Raw genomic sequence first — 24,915 nt, 5'->3', positions numbered from 1 at the left:
TTCTCTCAGAACGACTGTAGCCCTTTGTTTACCGCATTTCTGTCATTAATTAAAATGATTTCTTTTGCACAATATACTCTATATACTTTTCACTTTTTAATTAAATTCAGACCATCAAGCAATCCCACAGGGAACTGGGAAAAATGAAGAAGCTGCTAAGAAATTGCAACCATCAAATACCTGCAGAGTCAGGGACAATCAGCAACTACACTCTGCCAGTAATCAGATAACCTGCTGGAACAATCAGCTGGCCAACAGAAGAGAAACAAGCCACTGACATCAAGACAAGGAAGCTCCTTACTATGCATGGAGGGTTTCACCCCAAAGCCAGCACCCTGAGTCTGTACGATAAACACAAGAAAGGTGGCCAAGGACTAGTGGATGTCAGAACCGCTAGCGAAGATAAAACAACAAAGATCTATGAGTAAATCAGGAAGATTAATAGTGTGCTTAGTGAATATCTCAGGTAGCAGAGACGCAAGCAAGAGAAGGAGCAAGAAGAGGAAGCATCATGGAAGGACAAGCCCCTGTAAGGCTTCTCATTTGTGACCCCTGCACAGGGGCGTAAGTTCCAGGGGGGTTAGGGAGGTTATGACCCCCCGAACCAATATAACCCCCCAATAAAACTATGAATTATCTTGCATAAATAGGCTGTTGATTTTCTTTACTCATTTCAGGTATTACCAGCAAAATAGTCGCATGTTTAATCATCTGGGAATTTACCCACAAAGTTACGCTGATGCCCCTGCGTATCAAAAACCCAGGCAGTAGGAGAGCATGCTTTCCACTGAGGAGCAGTAGAAGGCCAGCAGCAGCTTCTGGTTCAAGTTACTCTTCCTCAGGACATGGAGAAAGTGCAGCTGCTGTTGATCCTGCTGTTCTTTACCAGGGCAATGGTGTTGTGAACGAGATCAGCAGAGATGAGATCAGGTGTCCAGAAATCTGAAGGTGGAGACAGGTTCCACCAGTTCCCCATTTATAATGAGAGGGGAGGGGACCAGTTCGTGTCTCCTGAAGTCCATTATAAGTTCTTTTGTTTGAAGGATATTCAGCTTCAGGCTATTTTCGGAGCAACAGCCAGACACGTTTTCCATCTCTGCCCAGTACACTGTCTCACCTCCATCAGAGATGAGCCCTACCATGGTGTTGTCATCAGCATACTTGACAATGACGTTAGTTGAGGTGGGCTGGTGAGCAGTCATCGATGTACAGGGTGTATAGTCGGGGGTTGAGAATGTGCTTGGACCAACTGGCAGAGTGGCAAAATTTGTTGAGCTCCTCTGAGACTGAAGCTGCAGGTTTGGGGGGTTCTGGTAAGGGCTACGAGTTCAGTGACTGTAAATCCCAGTGTAGCTGCAGCCTTAGACTGAAAGACTTTTCCTGGACCATTTCAAACACAGATAAGCTATGCCCCCCTACTCCTCACCAAAACACCTCACCTACTGCTCACATTACACAGTCCAAATGTTACTTTTCTCTGGTGGGTCTGTGTTGGGTTCAGCTAAATTCAAACCACAATCCCAAACCACTGCAACTATGGGACACCTTTTGTTATCTCTGAAGCATGTAAGAATCATGGTCTCTTTCTTCTTCCTTTCTCTTGCTAGTTTTCTTCCTATGCCGAAGCTTTTCTTCACCGGTCTCCTGAAATATCACTTCAGTTTAGAGAAAGATAAAGACATGATAGATTTGTTCAGTTTACCTCCGCTGAGAATCTCAATAGAGTGGACAGTAGCTGAAGTTGTGAGAAGGACCTTCCTGCCATAACTGATCGTCACACGGTGGTCTTCACTGTGTCCTGGCATCCATGGTTGCAGTCCTGGCTCCTTATCTGGGCATACTGAATGACACAGAAAAAAACACAGTTAACTTTGATCAGCTCATCAGTCAATGAGATCAACATGTGTACATTTCACTCATGAAAAGATTTCAGAACAGTTGGTTCAGCATCATTTTTACATCCATGTTTAGGGACAAATATTGTACACTGTTATATACTGAATGTTTTTCAGTTACATTTTATAGACATCAAAAAATACAAACGTTTAAAATATACAGATGGCCAACAAAGCAGAGGAAAATGAAATATAGAGTTTCTTAGCACATCTTCAGTGCTCCCTAACATTGATTGTCCTTCTTTGGTGAAGCCCAGACTGACTTCCCTGCAGCAGAAAGAAGTGATGATGCTAGTCACAGCTGTCAGAACAAATATTGCTGTGCCCTCACATATGTGGATCACAGACTTTCATTGATTACAGATAAATATCAAATCTGAGAACTTTGTTGATTGCACCTTGTTTTTTGTATCCAACTCTGAAGCTGTGGGATCATTTCACAGAAGGACTACAAAGCTGGTGATCTTTTTAACCGCTTTTTCACTGTTGGTCACTAAAAGCAGATTATTTCATGCAAAAAGTATTAAAAACTACACTACATTACCACAATCTTCATCCTCCTGTCTATGACTCACTACTCTATGTTGGTGCTTAAATGAAGGATGTCTCAGCTCCTAAAATTCACCAAGTGAAAGTGAAGTGAAAGGAAAGATGGGGCTGCAGGTGGAACTTCAACTGTAAACGCACAAGTGTATCTTTTAGGTGTTTTTACCTTCAGTGAGGCATGGCACACATATGGACTTTACAACACATGGTAAGAGAAGGACTTTAAACAGCTGATCCTTTTCATTTATGTTTTTTAAGTTACTTAAAATGATCAGGTTTTCTGCCCATCACTGTTTCAGTGTTCAAAAATAAATACTTGTTCATAAGAAATATGTGTCTGTCATATTTCACAATGCTTTTCTTAATTAAATTTGTCTGTCCATGTGATAACACCCATTGGAAGTCAAAAAAGAATGAAAAGGTTCTATACTAAAAGAGCCAAGCTAGGACAAGTTCTTAAAAATGCAATCAAACAGGACACCACTGTAAGTGGATTAAGAGACAGCCCCAGGTCAGTGCCCCAGTCTTACAGCCCTTGCACATTTTTATTGGCCTGCAAAAAAAACTTTTATATTTATATTTTTAAATATATATGCAGTTATTATTATTGTATTTGTTACACTTTAAATCTGAGAAATAAAGACAATATGGTTTAGTGCACCCCATGCCTCCTTTAGACTCCCCCATGGTTGCTGCAGCTATTACTACGATTTAAAGAGGGACACCTGCTGTCAGCCTTCAGTGAGCTGCCTATGTTAAACATTGTGTCAGACAAAGTTAACAGTTCATCTGCATATTTATAGCTCAGTGGTGGCCCCATGATCGGAAGGTCAGGGGTTCGAATCCACTGAATGGCTACCCTGAGGTACCACTGAGGAAGGTACCGTCCCTACACACTGCTCCCTGGGTGCCCAATGGCTGCCCAATGGCTGCCCACTGCATCACTGAATGAATGAGTTAAATGCAGAGAGGAATTTCCCCACGGGGATCTAAAGTATACATTATTATTATTTTAACGTAATGTTTGTAGCTTTAGATTTTCCATGTATAAAACAAACAGTGGTAGATGGAGAAGCTACAAAGTTCAAAGGACTCCCGCTAGCATTTTCCCAGTAGGTTTTAATGGTAAATGGCCTGTATTTGTATAGCGCTTTACTAGTCCCTAAGGACCCCAAAGTGCTTTACACAACCTGTCATCCACCCACCCATCCACACACTGGTGATGGCAGCTACATTGTAGTCACAGCCACCCTGGGGCGCACTGACAGAGGCGAGGCTGCCGGACACTGGCGCCACCGGGCCCTCTGACCACCACCAGTAGGCAACGGGTGAAGTGTCTCGCCCAAGGACACAACGACCGAGACTGTCCGAGCCGGGGCTCGAACCGGCAACCTTCCGATTACAAGGCGAACTCCCAACTCTTGAGCCACGATCGCCCCATGGTGATTACAGGAACCAATGATTTTGGATGCTAGAAAAAAAGGTTTTCTTTCACTCAACCTGAGTTCACCCTCTCAGTAACAGCTACACCTCTTTGCTCTTCACTGTTTGAGACTCTGTGTTAAACTATGACATCATCTTTAATTCAATTCAAGTCAGTTTTATTTATACAGCCCCAAATCAAAACAGTCACCTCAAGGCACTTTATATTGTAAGGTAGACCCTACTATGAGTCTACTTTACAATATAAGATAGACTTATATGGCCTTCTTCCTCCGGTTGGCTAACCATCACCAGTTTGCTGTCTTTATCTGGAAGTGCCACAGGTAATTCTACGGTACTTCACATAGTCTTGGTAATCGCCCTCGGAGGGTCCAGGTTTCTACCTTTGCCATGATCCTATCCGTCAGGTCAGCTGCTCTCGCACTCAATGCACCTTCAGCATCGTCTATTAGAAGATGTGAATGCAGCATTACGGAAAATCCCTACTGTGACCATCGCTGCAACCAACCAGCTGATCTACACTACCAATCCCAAGGAGATGCTCTGTCCCGACTGCTGTTCTGCATAGGCCGGAACCCCCTCTGAGAGATCATTGACAAAACTGGCTACAGACACTGACCACGGAATGGAGCAATCATCAGCCACCTCCTTTACATGGGTGACATCGATTCAATGATCCACACTAGGATCTACAGCAATGGCTTTAGAAAGTCATTCAGACTAGAGAAGTGTAGTCAGATGGCAACAAAGGGAGGGAAAGTAGTCAGAAGATACCCTGATGGGATAATAAACTGGCCAAAGTAGGAGATAGAAGCCACTGACATCAAGACAAGGGAGCTCCTTACCATGCACGGAGGGTTTCACCCTAAAACCAGCACCCTGAGACCGTATGCTAAACGAAAGGAAGGAAGCTGAGGACTAGTGAATGTCAGAACCACCATCCAGTATGAGACAACGAATATCCACAAATACATCAGGAAGATGGCCATAACTGAGCGTGTGCTTAGTGAACACCACAGGCAGCACAAAGAAAGAAAGAAGGGGAGGAAGGAGAAGAACCATCATGGAAGGACAGGCCCCTGCACAGTATGTACCACAGGCAGATAAAAGATGTGGCTGACATCCAGAAATCCTACCAGTGGCTGGACAAAGCTAGACTGAAGGACAGAACACAAAGGCACTAATCATGGCAGGGCAGGAACCGGCACAATATACAGGAATATCTGTGCTGAGCATGGACTGGAAGTCCTGAGGCCAAAATGGGACATCCCCCATAGGGTGCGATCTTAGCTTGAGAATGACCAAGCTAAGGTCCTGTGGGACAAACAGACAAACTGGTGATGGCTAACGACCAGCAACATGGTAGTCGTGGAAAGGCATAGGAAGATGGCTGTAATGACAGATATAGCTATACTGAGTGATAGCATCATCAGGAAAAAGGAACACGAGAAGATCAAGAAGTACAAGCTGAGGTGAGCTTGAGGAGATGTGCAGGTTGAATGCAACAGTGGCTCCAGCTGATCCAAGGACCAACATCCAAGATTTCTGTCCAGAAGAGCGCAGTCCTAAGAACACCAGATGCAGCACAGGACCCTCAAACTCACAGGCAGCCACATTGTTTGTCAGATAGTCATAAATATGAGGTAAAGCCAAGCAGAAATCAATCGGGTACAGCTTCCAATTTCTCAACAAGCCTGTCTTTTAAAGTGGCCTCTAACTATAAGCATTAAAAAATCCAGGTAAGTTGAAAAATCTTACCTGCTGTGGAGTTATTATGGAGTAAATTATTCATAGCCATGAAAATAATCTTTTGTAACAGGCTGCAAACCCAGCGACATTGCTGGAAATATAGACATTAACATTACTCATGTTTTATTACACAGCCACACGGGATTGATGTTAGAGTAACAATAATCAAGTTAGGCCTGCGTGGCCTCCTACACATTGTTTCCAAGCAGCTCCCTCTTCTAAAGACACTCAGACACTGAGTATGTCCAGTAGGGCTGCACGATTAATCGTTAGAAAATCGCGATCTCAATTCATACTATGTGCGATCTCATTTCCAAATGACAACAATTTAAAAAAAAAAAAAAAAAAAAAAGACGACGATTGTACCGCATTTTGATCCGGGACGTACTCTGCATGAAAACAAGCACTCACTCTTCCTGTTCAACAAATGACGAGGGCGGAGCCTTATACCACGTGATACAGAGGCTGTGCCGTGTGATGCTAAAATTAGCAGGGAAAAAACAACGGAGAGCACGTCAGGGATGACGAGAAAGTGACAGGAGAAAATCCGTCCCGGTCAACCACCCAAACATCAATAACGGGAACCTTATACAGCGCTTCCCCATAACCGTCGAACTCCCGCAGGCACAAAGAAATTACGGAGGCTATTCCTTATCACCTGACCAAAGATATGGCTCCCATCAACACTGTGCAAGACGAGGGATTTAGGAAAATGATCAACACCCTAGACAAACCCTACACAGTGCCGTCCCGCAACTATTTTTCTATTGTTGCACTACCTGCTCTGTACACGCAGCGTCGAGCAACGGTGGAGACGGAATTTCAAGCAGTACAACATTTTGCAGCAATGACAAAACGTGAGACATTTGTTGTTTTTATGTTTATTTATTGTTTTTTATGTTCAGTCTCAACTGTTACGAAGTTGATGTGCAGTTAATAAGTGCAATAAATATTTATACTGGAAAAGAGAATCGTGAGAGAATCGTGATCTCAATTCTAAGCCAAAAAATCGTGATTCTCATTTTATGCAAAATCGAGCAGCCCTACTGTCCAGTAATGCGAATTCTTCTGAAGTACATCCTGTTGTGTACTATATGGGAGAAGGCCACTTTGGCATCAGCGTCCTCTTCTACATGATATCTCATTGTCATTCACATTCTGAATCATTAAAGTCCATCTCCCATATGTTTTTCAGGTCATACTGGTTATAAAACCGACTGCAAACAGCAATATTGGCAGTTGAATCCAGCTGCATTAAATGGTGAACCAGGACATAAGACTAAAATCATTCTTCATCAGTCATTCTTTGCCTGCCCACTAATTCATAGAAGAAAAAACAACTAAAAAAAAATTCTGATTACTTCCAGTTATGCTCACGTATCATGATGTCACCACTCCTCAGAGTTCGAGCCGCTCATTGATATGCAGCACCATTACTAAGCCTCTAATAAAAAGTAGATCTGCATCAGATTGGGGAGCTCTTATGGTTGTGATGAGAAAGATTTTCTCCGTTTGCAGTCTGACTAAAGCTGCATTAAAAAAAGAGCCATGGAGAAAGATGCAGATACGTGTGTTAAGTTTAAAGTGGAAGAACTTTTGTAATGCTTTAGGCACACACACACACACACACACACACACACACACACACACACACACAATGTTGGGCCAGGATCGGTTGTGACCTTGCTTGGCCCGATGCCTTTGAGATAAAGAATTCTACTTTCCCGTACAAAATCCAGGTAAACACAAGCCTGTAGTGTGTGTGTGTGTGTGTGTGTGTGTGTGTGTGTGTGTGTTTAGACGTCTTTGTGATACTTGTGGAGACCAACTGTCCCTTATGGGGACAAAACGCCCGTCTCATTGAGTTTGAAGACATTTTTGAGGCTCAAAATGTTGTTTTAATATCAGGTTTAGGGTTCAGGCAAAGAGTCAGGGTTAGGCATTCTGTTCTGATGGTTAGGGTAAGCGGCTGGGGAAAGCATTATGTCAATTAGATGTGTGTGTATGTGTGAGAGAGAGAGAGATTGAATGTCTTTTCTCTCTGTCCACAGGCATGTACGCAGAGTGTATGCGCATGCATATGATTATGTCATACATGTGCATGCACTGTATTTTACTATGTGTGAGGAAGGGGTTGGTGGAAATCTTTGGTTATTTAATTCAGCGTCCCTAAATCATCCAATTTTGCTGCTCAGTTCAGTCAAGCCAAACAACAGCTCTCCTCTCACTGCCTCCCCCGTTCCTTCTCTCCCAGTCTGGGACATTAATCTGATGAAAAACATTAGCATCCATCAAACCTCTTTAGCTGTAAATCCACAAGTTGATAATAGTATTCTTGCAGGTGAACATCATAGATCACAGTGCTTCCTGCTGATTGATTTCACTACAGCCAGCACTTGTTATTTTATCTATGTTCTGCACATCTGTTATTTTTTCTTTAAGCATGTATTTACATCCATTAGTATGCCAAAGAGGGACGGTGTCTGATGAAATGTATGTTTTAGAAATGCTATTGTGTAGCTCACTTATATTACCACGTTACACAAAATGTTCATATTACCTGTCAGAGCCACAGAAAAAATGTCATTTCAAGTCAATTAAGAACGTCATGATGATGAAGGAAGAAATTCTCTGGTTGCTTTTAGAGAAGGGGATGGATCAGCTGATAAAATGTTCCTACGTTGACCCTGAAGAGTGGGGAAAACACTGCACAGAACAGTGCAAGCATCAGTGTCAATATCCTTTATACTAAGTCAGAACTATAAATAGCATGAAATGAAAGAGCTGAGGTGGAGATGAGGTGTAGCGAGTCCATGCTGACTGCAGCAGCTTCAATAGCATCCCCGAAATGGAATTTGTCAGTAGGTTATCAGTCAGACAAGCTGATATGTCCAGATTACCGGTTGATTTCTGGCCTACCACAAATATGCTCAATTGTCATGAAAATAAAAAGAGAAATTAGGTTTTTCTGTTGATGTATTTCATTTGGGCACCGGAGAACTGCTGTAGTCCAACACATCTTTCTGGTTGTTACGGTCACAGTCGGGCAGACTCACAAGTAGAAAAGATTTTTGAACTTAAATTGAAAGATTTTTCTTTAAATGAAAACAGCATGCAATTTCCAAATCCAGCTCAAAGAGAGCAACATTAGTATTCTGTCAGCGGCAGAGCGGCTGGTCTTCTTTCCACCTTGTCAGTCTATGTGTGTATGCAGGGAGGTGTTCATGGCAATATGTGGTCCTGGGGACATTAGCCCACAGACCACTATGTAAGATCCACTGTAGTCCAAAAGCCAGGGAAGATTCAACAACATAGCAGAAAAGCATGAAAGCAGGAACTGGGGTGGAAATGGGTTGCAGAGGCAGCACTAACACTATATTCTAACTCATTTCATAATAGTTTTCACGTCTGCTTCGACATGAAAACTATTGTGACTGTGACATCTCAGACTCGGTTAGCATGTTAAAGTTCATGACAGTGCAATTAGACTGAACAAATATGTCTTGGTTAGAAAAGTCGTCAAGTGATAAAAACCTCTTTTTAAAAAAAAGAACATGGCAGCACAGCTTAGGTTTCAAAGGTTATATCAGAATATACCAAACGACTTCTGAAACACGTTCAATTAAATTTGTGTGAAAACATTCTTACCCTATACAAAAAACACATGCTTATGCAAATTTACCATAAGTTTCATGAAACGTGCACTTACCACTGTGGGTAAGTACATACACACACACTCAGACACAGAGTAAATTGGCTTTTCTTACCTGCATGGATGGTCGGGAGCAGCAGAGCTGCCAGGAGCACGACGCACATCTTCATCTCTCTCAGCCTGCCGCTGACCAACTTTGCACCTGAGGCTTTCAAAGGCTGCGGCAGACCTCCCAGTGGGCTTCAGAGGTGGTTTCAGAGTACCAAGTGCCAAGTTCACAGAGGGAGGCCACCAAAAGCACCTACAATATCACAGTGAAGTGCAAAGGGATCAGTCAGACGTACAAATAGACAAAGATTGAATGAACAAACCTGTAATGGAACATCACACGCTATCCACATTTCAGGATAGCTTTGTCATACACTTTATTTAGCATTGCAGAACATTTGATTTTTTTTTTACTATGTCTTACAGGGTTATGTAACTTCATATAGCTCTGTTAACGATATACTGGATAGTTTTGTAAAGTAGAAATAAATCACATTCACTGTTGCTGATATTTTTCCTTCAGTTTTCATAACTGACTGCAGCAGCCACTGTCTCACACTATGCTATAGTGCTACTTTAAATCCAGCTCTCTTTGATCAGTGCATTTCCATTGTTGCCCAACTCAACACTAAGCGCTCTGCGCTCATTCACTTGCTCATTTTTACAAACACTTTGGTAGAGAAGGTTCTACACTGTGAATAAAAAATACTGTTCGTTTTCTTAGGAAATGTTTGGACAGACACAGACAGCCCAAGTGAACTGTGGGAGAATCTGCCATTTTGCCATCAGATTTACGGTGGCGTTCCCAGGTGTTCGAAAAGTGGTACCAGCATCCACAGTCTCCCCATCCATAAAGAAGCCAAGCTGGAAGCAGTGACTGAGGTTGTTACCGACCATAGCTGCTGCACAGGGATACAACCACATCCTAAAAATATGCTGCAACATTTTGCATTTTCAGTTACTTATTTAATATCTGCGCAATGTTCACTGCAGATTAATTAATGGAAAGTGTGTTCTGTTTTTGAAAAAAAGTCACTTAATGACAAAACAGTATCCTGATGCTTTGATTAGATTTAATTAGTTCATGCTGCCATGTGGGAGATGCAGCAAGATGCTGTGAGCATAAAAGAGTGCTATAATAATTAATCATCATTTATTTTATCTTATAATTAGCTTGCTGTTTGTCTATGGGTGACACAGTTAGTGTGACTTTCTCAGTGCAGTCAGCTATGGTACACTGGCTGACGATGAGCTCTGAATCACTGTTCACAACAATGCTAACTTAATGAACTATGGACTCAGTCTTTTTGCTAGACTTCACATTGTTAATGCTACTTATTTCCTTCCCCTTTTTTCAAATATACTTTATCAGTGTCCAGTATGAATGAAAGATTGTGAAAATGCTCTGCCATTCGTCTTGGCTGTATTCATGTGTGCGCTCACAGCAAACATTTCTCCCAGGTTTTCTCCCCTGCGTATTAGTGTAATATGTTTATCTTGTCTGGCAGCAAATAATTACTGATGAGGCGGTTGCAACAAAAGGAAAATAAAAGATTGTTTTTCTTTCTTGCGAGGAGCCCATTTAAGCAAATATGAGGTTTGTGGATGTCATAGTTGAACAACAAAATTTCCATGTGGAAATCACTGTTTATTCAATCTGGCCTCTAATCTTGCTGTGGATACAAGTGGCAGAAATGAGCTTTTTCCGAAGGGTGGCTGGCCTTTTCTTTAGAGATAAGGTACCGGTACTGATTTTCAAGTATAAGGGTAATGTGCAGAACTGCATCAGCTACAAAGGGATACAACTGAGGAGCCCTACTGTTATGCTATGGGAAAGGCTTGCTGAAGCTAGGTTAAGAAGAGAGGTTCGTGCCAGAACAGATGCAATGTTTACTTTGGGAAATACATTTGCTGTCAGTTTGTCTAACCTACGGGACTGTTTCGTTTCCTAGTGACATCACTGCACAGTTTTATTTTTAGAAATGAAAGTCTTGTCTCCATATTCATCTCAAAATCTTTTGTTGTAAATGTAAGTCATACGTAACTCACTTGTTGAAAGGACAAGCATGGAAAAATCACATCAGAATGTTTTTTTATTCCACTAAAAAGACAGCACTGCCTGAATCTGAATGCACAAAAGATTCTTCCATTTGCAGCTGAGGGTGTAGTATATTTGGGAAACATTATCATCAGCAGTGCAATACCACACAAGAACAACAATAATAATAACATCATAAGTAAGAACAGATGTGTTATACCATCATAAATTGTGCAAGTTGTCAAATCCAATGCAATGCATTATAGTAAAGTTGCTTGGTGGATAAGGGGATTTACAGAAGTAAATCAAAACCAGTTGTTTAAAATAATGATTTAGTGCATAAGTGAGACCCTGTATGTGCAGCAGTTTTTAAACTGCATTTATTATTGTGACTGTGCAATCGAAATACTCCTCGAGGAGCTGGACTGATGCACACTTAAGACGGTGTAGAAGTTCATATAAATGAGCTTGCAGAGCTGTTCAGATTACCCTTTAGTTTGTGTTCTCGTTGATGCATTGAGTCTGAGTGCCTCATGAGTGAGTTCACATGCTGTCTTCTCTAAGGACTAAAAGGCTCCTGACTTGGCAGTGAAAACAGGTTCAGTGCATGTGTTTCTGTTAGTAGTACTCTAGAATCAAACGGGGGGTCTGAAAAAGCTGCAGTACCATGATAAGACAAACAAACAAGTAAATCCCATGGACTCTCATGTTAATATGCATGTTTACAGCCTAGGTCAAAAACAGTTTCAACTTCCCATGAGAGCTGATTTTTCTCATAACTCACCCCTCTGGATACCAGTAAGGCTTAAAGTTAGGGCCACGATCACTTAGATTGGGGTTACTTAGCAAATCCCCATCTCATTCAAATTTTGTAACTTCTGGTTTTAAAGAACCAATACGGTAACTGCCAAATGGTTAGTGAGGATTGAAAATGTGGAGAACAGAACCTGATGGGTGGGTGAAATAGAAAGAGGTATGTAAATCAATCTTCTACATACAGTCCATGCTTTACTTAAGCCTTACAAGCTACTCTTCTAAGTAGAGGACATGCTACTTGATTCAAATTGATTATGAGGTGTGGAATCTTACAGAAGTTATTATCAGTCATTTAAACCTAACGGTATTCTCACAAAAATATCAAATAGAACCAATTTAAAGCCAGCCCAATGGTAAGGCCAAAATGAACCGCTGTGGTCTGTATGGATAAGAGGCTTTCAAATACAATAGAGCTGCCTTTGTATTACCAAGCCCAAGAGATATGAAAAACTCTGAAAACTGTGATTTAAATTTCTACCTCCACTTTATCAAAATGAAAACCTTATGATAGTAAGCGGTCAGTAACCACTGACAAAAGTGAACTTCTCAGCTGCAACTCTAGCACATCTGATATAACAGATGGCCATTTGGATGCAAAGGTACAGCATTTTTGTCAGCTTACAAGTAATGTATGTTCTATTTGTATGCATCTTTTAGCAAACAATATTGTACACAGCACACTGTACACTATTGTCATTTATACCCAAGGGTCTACAAAGAACAACTTAGAACAGTGTTCTGGCACTTTCATTTAATTAATAATTACCGTATTTTCTGCACTATAAGGCGCACTTAAAATCGACAGTGTGCCTCATAATCCGTATGAATTCTGGTTGTGCTTAGTGACCTCGAACCAATTTTATGTGGCACACGGCGCTCAAAACTTTGTCAAAAAATGTTTTGTTACCACTAAATTTAGCTACGAAGCCCCACCGCTTGATGGATTGTCGGAGCATTACGGCTACTGTAGTCAGGAGCCTTGCGGACTCGGAGTAATCTGGGTCGAAAACTCCGTCAGCTTCAGGTCCCAAAGTCAAACAAACACTGCGGCATCACTGAGAGTTAAAAACTGTCTAAATTCTTTCATCTGTAATAAAATGATCAGCGTTGCTGCTTTACCAGGTGTAACAATTAAGTTTAACATCCAGGCATCCATGAAAACAGAATTTATTAAATTTAATGGAGTTAGAAGTTAGCAGGAAGTTAGCTCACTAGTTTCCATCTAAACATGATATAGCATGTTCTGACTGAGAGATTTCTGAAAGAATTCAAACGTACAGCTCTGCTATCACTTCCAACATAAATGAAGACAGAAAACTAAACAGCAGTGACGTTTGTAGGGTTACTGAAGTTTGGCTAGCTGGTATATAATGATGTGCTACGTGGTGGCTAGCGACACAGCTATTTTAGCATAACATAAACACAGTGAAGCTGGAGGATGAACACTAACTTTTTTCCACTCGATGAAAGTTAACATGAGGGTTCCTGATGGTTAGAGACAAATGCAATCACATGGCAGGATGCTGTAAACAGACCAAACTTCAGTCAGGAGAACAACTGAGATAATCCATCCACAATACGAGGATGGAGCAACCGAGCCAAATTCAACATTAATGAATCAATGGTGCGGAAGTGAAGAAAGCAAGAAGAATGAGTTGAGTAAGGTTTGACTTATCTGATTGTTTAGTTTTGCTTAATGCACCTTATAATCCAGTGCGCCTTATGGTCTGAAAAATACAGTAAATCTGACAGAAAGACTTATCATTAACAACACTGTAGAGAGTTCATTTTTCATGTAACTGCTGCTGCTTCCACCTGAGACCTTAAAGTTACTTGCTCAGGAACAATGTTCCCTCTAATTTTTCATGTGTCTGAACAAACACACAAACTCCCTGAGCAGTCCCTTACCATAAATAAAACACCGAGTTGTATTATGAGTATGAGTCTGTGGTCTGGGAGAGAGTCTTTAACTCTCTGTCTGCAAAATACAGTATATAAAGACCAATGTTGGCAATTAATTATATAGTTACTTCTTCAAAAAAGGTAACTGAGTTTTTTGCAGCTGTTTACCTAAAAATGCAGCCAATGCGTTTTTTTAAATAAACATTTAACACTATTTACAGAACAATCAGCTGTTCTGCATCAAATTTGATGCCACACAAATTATTTGTGCCGCTCCAAAACATAATTTCTGTCCACTATGAGATAAAGGAGAACAACAGCCTGATACCTGCAGGCCTGACAGCAGCAGATGTATCACTGCTGTAACACCTGTAACATTCAGCAGTCGCCTCATTGTTCTGAAACACACAACAAAACTTTTGACTACACTACACACTAACTACACACTAACTACACAAGACAACACACTAACTCTAGACTCCAAAAACGCTAAACGTCGCAAATCTCTCACATCTCAAAACACGCCGTCACTCCTAAAACTTCCCCCTTCCTAAACAACTAAATGCCATGTTGCCATATCATTTTTTGATTGGTCGACATGGTGCATTTTTCCACCAATAGGAAAGGGTGGGGTTTTTTTTGGTTTTGTTTTTGCTCATAGGCGGAGAGTGCCAAACGTTTTCCGTGAATTGTGCCGTCTGTGACGGCTCACATCTCCAATGGTTGTACACGTTGTCATTAACGTGGCTTCACTCCACATCAGCCACGCCGTTTGCTAGCTAAAACACCGGTGTCGGCACATAAGGACGCTGTCATGGCCTGTCAACGACGTTGATTAGCTGCGTATATACGAATGTGAATCGCATCATTGTCTGGAGCAGCCAGTAACTGATCACTTACTGACTCACACTGCAGAACAGAATGAATTGTTAAGATATTTATTTTAATTTCAATTCAGGTTAGATTTTTTTTGTGCACAAAGCAGATTTTCTGTGCGCGGAGACCGTGCCAGTGCGTGATTGCGCAGGCGCGCAGCTTAGAGGGACCACTGCTCAAGAATAAGGAAATAATGTTATACCCCATTTCCCTTGTACCTGCAACACACCCTTCATCCCTACTCACCCCTATTATGTGTTCATGGACAGTTGACAAGGGACTGCAGGGGAAGAGGGTTTGTCTTGTGTTTTTAGGACAGGAATGGAAAAAGACCATGGCAGTAAATGATCTGACCGTGCTAATATTTAATAATAAATAAAAAATAAATAATTGTTTCTCCTGTTCTCAGCTTTAGTGACATTATTAACCCTTTCATGCATGAATTATGACAACCTCAATCTGGATTTTTTTTCTCAAGTATTTTTATTCATTATTTATTCTTTAGACATAAAAAAAAGATTTTTGAACTTCATTTTTTAAACATGTACTTTTCAAAAAGTGTTTTACATGTCCACTGGCTGACAAGTGGGTGGCAGGGTATGGAGTGACACATCAGTGCCCAATGTAGTGGTTTATGTACAAGCACACCATCAACACTGACACGAATACAAGAAAACAGCTTTTGAATAGCTGTCCACTGTAGTGACCACTATGTGTGAAAGGGATAAAGCATATTGTCGAGAATTGTGACATACAGCTAAGTGGAAAAGCTATTTGCTATTGCGCTGCTCAGCTTTTAGCACGGTTAGTAATTACGCTTGACCTCCTATTCAGTTGACATCCATGTTCTAGCTGAGCAAAACTTGTTTTAAAAGAATAAAGGCTCAAGTGGAAATGGATTCACATCGTGATACCACTTGTAGAACAAAAAGAAAAGAAAGCAGGAAACGAAAGGCAGCAATATGGAGGTGACGAAAATGAAGGTGGTTTTAAATCCAGTGGTATTGTTTCTCCAGGGCTGGCTCCTGCTGTTGTATTCCTCTCCAAACAGCAGTCAGCCTTTGCAAAAGCCTTATTGTTGCACAGCTTTGTGCTGGCTGACAGAAAGTGATTCACACACTCATCACTTATAGCCTTTTGCGTGGAAGACATGAACATAAAGGAGGAAAGCCACAAGGGAAAAGAGCATGTCATTAAACAGTGTATTGAAAGAATAGAAAATGTGCCCTGATGCTGGAGAGTTTTTAAGCAAACAAATATTTTCCATGCAACCTCTCTCCACGGAAAACAGACGGCTAGTTATATAACTTCAGAATATTAACAAAACGTTGTTAATCATGTGCTCATCAAGGGAGAGTCGAAATAAGGGCAAAAAGATGCATCACAACAGGGATCAGTGGCAGATAATTATTAAACCTGAAGAACAGGAGCAGGATCCATAATTCTTTTCAACCAGCCACACTTGGCAGGCATATCTGGTTTAGTTATTTAGGAGTTGTTTTAAAGCAATTTTTAAATTACAATAAATGTAGCATCACCAACTTTTTAAAATAAAGAAAAAGCAAAGAAAAATCTTAAAAATATATCAACTTTGTCCCGTATATCTACCACCATCTTTATTTTTGTGGAATTCTCCAATAGATTAAAATTCAGGATTCTCTGAGTGCCACGTCTCTGGCTGTCCTGCAGGGTTTGATCACAGTGTGTGTGAGGAAATTCCAAACTTGAAAGACAGAAAGAGAAGTTATCGTCTGTGAAGGTTCGCAGTCATCCAGGTCAGAAAGAGGAGTTTAGCAAACACAGATCACAGATGCTCTCACATGAACCTGTTTCTGGCCTGGATATGTGCACAGAGGTATGTGGAAATGAGGCATTTGAGTCGTCTCGTAAGGTGAAGAAAAATAATTTAAAAAATAAAACTTGACAGTTATGAGTCAGGCAATAGAACAAAAATTAGGAAGGCATATAGGTGCCCAACATTTTTAAAGCCTTGCATCTAATATGTTTTTACAGATTTCAATTGTCTGATGCACATTCAGTAATGTATGCTAGGCCTGAATGCTGGGAACGTTTTCAAAATTCCATGAAAAATATATGTAAACCATTTTTAGTGTCTTTTTATGTTTCCTTATAGCATCACAAGTTATTACCATCAGGGGGACAACGAGAAATACCCACAAATCTATCACATTGTAACCATAAAATCATGCATCCTGCTCAGAGTGATGTCAAGCTTAAACAACAGCTGCTCTCCTTTTCTCTTCTCAAATTGTGAGCATACATTTGTTCACAATGATGAGTAACCATGGTTACAGGGAGACGCTCTGTCACTCTGCAATTCTTATGATTCCTTATAAACAATCTGTGGTTTTTATTTCCATCCATGACAAATTGGCCAAAGAACGGCAGGAGACAGATGCTGTCCAGTGTAGCAGGTGATTTATTTATCATCACTGTGACCAAAATTATTTATAAAAATAAGAAAAGCTTAATAACTCCAAAGTTAACTTGGTACAAATAAACACAACTGAACTTAAGCCAACCAAAATGACTGTCACATGCACTCAGCTACACTAACCTGGTCCTCCTCTCTCAAACACCTGAGTTATTCTGCTTCAATACTCTACCCAAAGCTACCCAACCACAATGTTCTCCTGTGGAATATTCCATTCAGTGGGTGATACTAAACATTACAATCATAATCAAACACTTATGATGCTACGCTTTACCAGCAATAAAACACAATTCAAAGGTATAGCCATTGCATTTTACAACAGTACATATAACTCTCAAGCAAACAAACCCCTAAAACTGATTTTGTTTGCTTGAGATCATCATCCCCCCTCTTCACCCGGTCCCTTCCTGTGACATCAGCACTAGACAGGAAGCTATAAATACAGGAAGTGAGGCAGCACTTCCTCCCTTTGCTCCTGGAACACAGGTAAGTAAGGTGAGCTCAAACAAAGCAAACTGGACAAACTAACAGTTGACATAAATAAAATGTTAACTTAACAAACTTGTCCAAGTTAATTTAAACCGAGATGTTATATTAGGTGATCTGTAAAAGTGGAAAACATAAACAAACCTGGGATAGTAAATGTTTGCGTTACTACAGAATAAGGATTAGGTAAATCAAAACAACAATCTTAACTGAGAATAGCAAGCCTGGGCGAATGATGCTGTCACGCATTTTGTCGCAATGCAAATTCAAGAATGTATGTACCTGATTGACACACAGTGAAGAAGTTATACTGTGTTTATATGGTGTATATGTGGGCTACTGGAACAAGAAGGCACATGTGGGAAGAGATGAAAATAGGGCGCTGTTGGACTGCTACTACGCAAGTAACCCCAGCAGGCGGGGTTACACGAATAGGATGAGGGAACTATGGAATCATCGATACCCAGTAAAACAGTAGTTCAGTGTTCCATCATTTCATTATTAAATGTGGCCTACCACTTTTTGGCTAAATTGCTGCTCTTACCAATCACTTCCACTGTGTTACAAAACCACTAAAGGTTGAAAAATAGTTGAATGTGAAATATTTAGTAGGAAAGAAAGTTAATGACTAGACTTGTTGCACAGGTGCCATCCTATCATGGTACCATGCTGGAATTCACTGAGCTTCTGGGAGTCATCCATTCTTTCACTAATATGTGTAGAAGCAGTCTGCATGCCTAGGTGCATGACTTTATACACCAGTGACCGTGGAAGTAATTGGTGCAGCTGAATTCATTGACCTGGATGGGTGATTGAATACTTTTGGTAATATAGTGTAAAAATGCATTTCCTGGAGTGAAAATCTAAAAGGAAATGTCAGCTTTTTCTGCCTATTGTTTCATATGAGAAACCATAAATCTGGTTCCTGTAAACTGCAGACATTAACATATTTGTGGGGACGAATGGATCATATTTTGCTTAGGGCACATGGAGAGCCTAACTCGGTGCTAAAAATATGTATATCATTAGCAACATCCTGAGGTCTGCAGTGACAATGGGTAATATGATTCACTCAGCAGTCAGCCAGTTTTGATAGCAGACCTGCCTCAACACACATTCTAACAGGCGTGAGGGGGTGGAGCAGGTATGGATGCGTGTGTGTGTGAGTGAGTTCAGACTGAATTCGTTTGCAGGAAAATAAGTCGCACATTAAGTGTTCAGTGCAAACAAACACGCACAGGAATCCTTAACTTCAGGACCTTACACTGACTGACAGTGATTTCCTGTCACCACAAACCGATCATCACTAAATACTAAAAGGTCTAGACATTAAAATTTAATGAAGAACTTGTTATTTCCCCATATAAGGAATACCCATGCCTACAATGTGATCTGTGCAAGCAGATGTTAGTCTTCACAACACAAGTAATATGATAAATATGATGATTTTTGTATACATTTACCCATGAGCCAATGTTGCATGACGTTATGTGAAATAGTATTAATTAATACATATTCAGTGCAATCGGTGGAATAATGTGCAATCAGTACTTGAACTTACACATTTCTTGTTAGCGTAAGCATTGTGTAGCAGGGTGTGGTGTGCTGCTCAGCTGCAGGGGAAGGGTGGAGCAGTGGGTTCAGCAGAGGACAGACACTGGCTGCTTTACGGTAATCTTGAATGAAAGGGAGTGATTTATAATAGAGAGGAGCCGGGGGGAGATGACTTTAATGAATTTAGGAGGGATAATGTCCACTGGGCAGGATTAAGTGTGCATGTATGAGACTGTCAAAAAGCTTTGAGGAAATTAGTTTGAACTTGGACAACAGAACTGGGTGAGAGACTTGAAGAAGTACAGACTTGAACTGTGACCTGATGCTGTTTATCTTTCCAGTGAAGAAATCAGAAATGTTTTTGCAGTAATTAGAGGACATGGGAGGGAAAACGGATTGAGGAGGATTAGGGAGTCTGCTGATGGTTTCAAACGGGGACCTTGGGTTATGTTTGTTATCGTAAAGCAAACTAGCAACATATGATGATCCCACAGTTGACAACTCGGCTCATCTTTTCAGATTGGGTTGGCTGCTCCTCTCAATACATGAGGAGCACAGAAAGGAATTGGCAAGAATACCAGAGGTGCAAAACACCAGCTACCGGTAGACCGAGCAGTCAGCCGAGACTGCAAGACCAGGCTGACCAACCTGCACTGCCTGGACTGATTACAAGAAGGCCTATGACATGATGCCCCACACGGGGATCCTGGCATACCTAGACCAAGATCAACATAACCCTAAACACCCTTATTTAATCTTTAGGCATTTGCCATTACTTCTCAGTGATTTCATAAGAGCCAAAGGGCTGTGGTCATTGAGTGACTTTGGGTTTTGTTTGTCAACTGCACAATAATGCACTTTTTCCAAATGCAAGGAACCCTGTTGTGACAACATGACCAGCACCCACGTGACAAAAAAGAAAATATTATATCTGCTAACTCATAAGCACAGTTAGTAAGGATTTGCCCTCCAATAACATTAGGACCAGACCTTTTCCTGTCCTTCAGACCTCTGAAGTTTCAACATCTTATCCTTGGTAACCTGCACACAATTTTTTAAAAAGCCCGTAGACGAAACAAACTGTTCAAGACTAAAATCATGGATTTTAAAACAATTGTAAAAGAAATTCTGTAAATTAGAAAGTTCAAATTCTGACTTCAAATTGCGAGAAATGCAATCTTTCTCCAATTATGGGTGTCACACTGCCAGCTGTGAGTTACCAGTACTGAGCATTATTTAATAATAATAATAATAATAATGGATTGCATTTATATAGCGCTTTTCGAGACCCTCAAAGCGCTTTACAATACCACTATTGATTCACTCTCACATTCACACACTTTTCAACAAAGACTTGATATCTTACTTACTTGTTCAGGCAATTCCTTACTACGTGGAGTGCAGATACAAAGCTGACAGACCGTTGGTGCTCACAAGTAGTTTTATATTAATATTTATTCTTTACTGGAAATAAGATAAGCAATCACTTTGTTTGGCAGTGAGAGGCTAACTGACTTCTGTTGCACAGGGCATAATTCTAATCATTTCTGTCTGTATACTTTGGAGCCTGTATTTTCAGCCTGGTACAGTGACTGGTGTATACTGCCAGGCATTCGCTTTTCTTCCCATGAAACCTTTGGGCTTCCTCGTGCTTTTTGTTTTTACATCTGCATGTCTTATTGCATTATCCATCATTTCCCTGTTTTATTTTGAAAAGTCAGAAACAGCAACATGAGAAACAAAGATTTCATTTCCTTTGAAAACATTCATGAGTGCTCGAAAATCAATTCCAGTTCTCATTAATATTTCTTCTCGTTTCTGAAACCTCCACTATGTTTAGCTCTGCCTCCCTACTTCCAGTTACTCTGGCTGTCCTAATTAGATTAGGTTTAGTTTCTGTGCCACCTCCGACCAGAGCATTGTGTTTCATTCTAAACTGAAAACATTACTTAATGCTGACAGCAGTCTAATATGACTTTTGACTGACTGAGAAATGGCTTCAATGCGAGCAGACTGGCAGGTGCAGTTATCAGTCCTGGCTGGCATAGCACGTGGCCAGCAGGTCATTGCTGATGCGATAAATACATATATAAGAGATTTGTTTTAATCACTTTTTGCCATCAAGGAGAAAGTCTTAATGGCAAAAAGACTTTCTCCTTCCCCTCTCACTTAAGTGAGAGGGGAAGTGAGAGACCACTGATGGAGTTCCTACTCATGGTTTCAAAAGAAGACGTGGTGCACCAAGACAGGCAGTCATACAGATATACAAGTGGTCCACGACTTTGTTCACCACGACAGAGTTCCCAAAGAGCAGACTACAGCAGCCAATCAATAGCCTCAAGCAGTGACACATTCACACATAAAAAAAGTTTTAACATTGGCCATATTCGGCACCACTATAGTCAAAAGAAGATTATTTCCATCTCCAGTAATTTATATGGTAGTATAGTGGTACAGTGGTCCCTTGTTTATCGCGGGAGTTACGTTCTAAAAACATGAACATTTTCACACTTTTCTCTCATGTTTAAATACTTTCACAGTTCAAACCTTCGTAGAAAAATAAGCCCAGTATTATAGAATGAAACCAAAGATCAAACCCTGTTTTCAGGTCCAGAACATGGGAACAGAGCAGCTGTGAGAGAATTCAACATAACAGTACAGAAGTGGAGAAAGCAAGAGGAATGAGTTGAGTAAAGTTTGACTTATCTGTTTGGATTTCGCTTATGGTCTGAAAAATACGGTAGCTTCTACCTTCCTTTAGCATGTCCAGAAGTCCAACTTTTCGTGCGATGGTTAGCATCTTCCTCTGCCTGTTGGGAGCTACCGCAGCTGCCTTTGACGGTGCAAAACGTTTCGTCGACATTGTTGTGTTTGTTGGGGAGAAAACTTACAAACACACAGTGCAGCACTTCAGAGTCACACTGCTAGTGATCCAAGATTTATGTAAATTTGACAAGTTGAACGCATTCTGTACGGGACAGCCAATCACTACGCAGAACACAATGCGCTGTTTAGGGGGGGGGAAAGCATGGAAAATTGCACAAAAAGATATCTGCGAAACAGCAAGGCCGCGAAAGGTGAACCGCGTTATAGCGAGGGACCACTGTTTAGCGATCTCCCGGGCACTCTATAACATGTGAATACATGAAAAGATGCAAGTTGTGAAAATGGTACCAAGAAATCAGCACACAATAGAGAATAAAAGGTACTTTGATTAAATCAGGTATAGCATGAAAATGGGTTGCAAAATGGCTTACAGATGCACAACAACTGAGAGCAGGCTAAAGCTGGTGAAATACTTCCCATATGAAACCTTCTACTTGGCTGAGATTGACTTTGTGGCCTGCTTTGCCTGGACAAAGTACATGTAGCCAACAGAGCAGTGCATTGCTAACAGCTATTACCACCAGTAGCATCAGATATCACCAAATCACTGAAAATCTTCCCCATCTGTGGCACTGAACCCCAAGCACATCCTAAATCACCACAAGTACCAAATCATAAAACTATCATAAAGCAGAGCTGTATCAGCTCCAGGAAGTCATAACAAATACATTTGGATTCTCTTTGAATCAAAATGAAAAGATTACACCAGAAAATAGTCACACAAGTTCAGTGCTGACAGGACAGAATCTATGGCAGATGTTGCTATAATTCAGCATGTTCACTCAGTACATGTCATTATCCAAACTGCTGAGCATCCTGCCCTGCCCTCTGTCACAATGATTTCTCTCTGCTGGAATGACAAATTCCCATTTCAATGACCTGGAAACCACCAGAATTTGCCTTCACTGCACATCCGCATTCATCCTGCTATAATATAAATGTCCCCCAAATCCTCTCTGGGTCTATTTGCTTCAATTCACTATGCTTTATTGGAATGAAATTAAACACCCTTCAACTAAGTTGGACAAATCGAATAGTCCATCTTTAAACAAAGCACTGACAGTAAAAACTACCAAACATATCTATCAAGATTGACTTACAGCTAACATATGTTTTATTTAGAAACAAAGATTGTGTCACGGTGTCTATGATATAACTCAATTTTTATTTGCAGAACATATACTCATCAGTGCAAACACTTATATCAGTGCTGCTTTACCCCGACGTAAATCGATATAAACCAAAAGCAGATCTGACATTAAAAATCAGCAAAGCAAACCGGACTATAACTCAAACCATACACACTGCAGGGCTCTGCACCTCAGGGAAACCTGGATATTGTTGAGTCTTGTTCCTGAGCATAGTGCCCTCGTTAGACACTGTCGTGATAGCTGCTTTTCTTGGGATAGATGCCTACAGTGTTGTCTCTTTCAGAGTGTAATTTCTGGTTATCGTGGTTCCTTGGTTGACGACCCAGTCTTTTTAGTTTTGTTTGGTTATGAAGTGATATGGAATTCTAGTTCTGTAGGGCTTCATCCCTGAGTATAGTATTATTTATTTCTGAGTTTGTTAACCATGTTTTTAGTTCAGTTCCTTGGTTGTTAGATCTCTGTCTCCAGGTGTCTGTCATTCTCTCTGTGTTCTTTCTCAGTTGCTGTATGTGTTCCCACTCTTGTCGTGATAATCCATGTGTAGTCCTGCTCCATGTTATTCTGTTTCCCCTTTTGTCTCCAGTCTGTCACATCTCCATGTCTGTTTATCCCCAGTCCCCAGAGTCAATTTCACGTGTCCTTGTCTGAGTCTCAGAATGGATGTGTAACTTCCTGATCTCGTGAGCATCATGTTTAGTTTTGCTTCTCCTGTGTCATAAGTTTGATTATGTCCTTTCTACCCTCATTCCCTCTTGTGTATATATCGTCTGTTTCGCCCATTGTTCTTGGTCACATCCCCGTCTTACATTTCCTCTGTTTAGCAAATTCTTTATCTTCCTAGTTCAAGTTCTTATTTTTAAATCCTACTGTATTTTGAGCTCAGTCCTGTATCTCAGTCCTTCAACTCTGGCACACACACAGCGTAATATGACACTGGTTAATATGACGATAACAAAGCTTTCTTTTAAGCTGACAGAAAGCTACAAGACTATCCCATCAATTACCTAAATGGGTATCCTAACCTGATTTTTGTAAGACTGTGGGTGGGTGTAGCTCAGAGGGCAAAGCGACTCATCTACAAATGAGAAGGTTTGGGCTGCATCTGTCCAGGGCTTGTGGGTGAAGGCCCAGCCACAAGCTCCGTCCTGAGGCCTGGTTCCAGTGTGGAGCACCAGTAACCCTGGGAGATGCTGGACAAACTGTTCCTTTGATCATTTATTCTTTCACTGTTTTCACATTTATAATTATATTTTTACCGTATGTTTCAGACCATAAGGCGCACCGGATTATAAACACACTGTCGATGAACAGGTGTGTTTTCATACATAAGGCACACCGGATTATAAGGCGCATTAAGCGAAACAAAACAGTCAGATAAGTCAAATTTTACTCAACTCATTCTTCTTGCTTCCTCCGCT

General features: G+C 40.8%; 1 protein-coding gene across 3 annotated transcripts in view; it reads right to left on the bottom strand.

The window, feature by feature from the left end:
• The window catches only part of LOC120715250 (cell migration inducing hyaluronidase 1), a 146,703-nt gene that overhangs the window by 82,012 nt on the left and 39,776 nt on the right, over positions 1-24,915 (bottom strand). For all 3 annotated transcript variants that reach the window (XM_040002109.1, XM_040002110.1, XM_040002108.1), the window contains exons 2-3: positions 9,401-9,586; positions 1,703-1,840 (exon numbers count right to left, since the gene is read on the bottom strand). In XM_040002109.1, the coding sequence (XP_039858043.1) occupies positions 1,703-1,840; positions 9,401-9,455 (193 nt within the window). In that variant the 5' untranslated portion in view covers positions 9,456-9,586. The remainder of the gene's footprint in view (positions 1-1,702; positions 1,841-9,400; positions 9,587-24,915) is intronic.

The sequence above is a fragment of the Simochromis diagramma genome, unplaced genomic scaffold (assembly GCF_900408965.1).
Source record: "Simochromis diagramma unplaced genomic scaffold, fSimDia1.1 OVJJ01000430.1, whole genome shotgun sequence".
Lineage (NCBI taxonomy): Eukaryota > Metazoa > Chordata > Actinopteri > Cichliformes > Cichlidae > Simochromis > Simochromis diagramma.
Note: the sequence above shows the minus strand (reverse complement) of the source record. Positions and strands in the feature narration are given on the sequence as shown.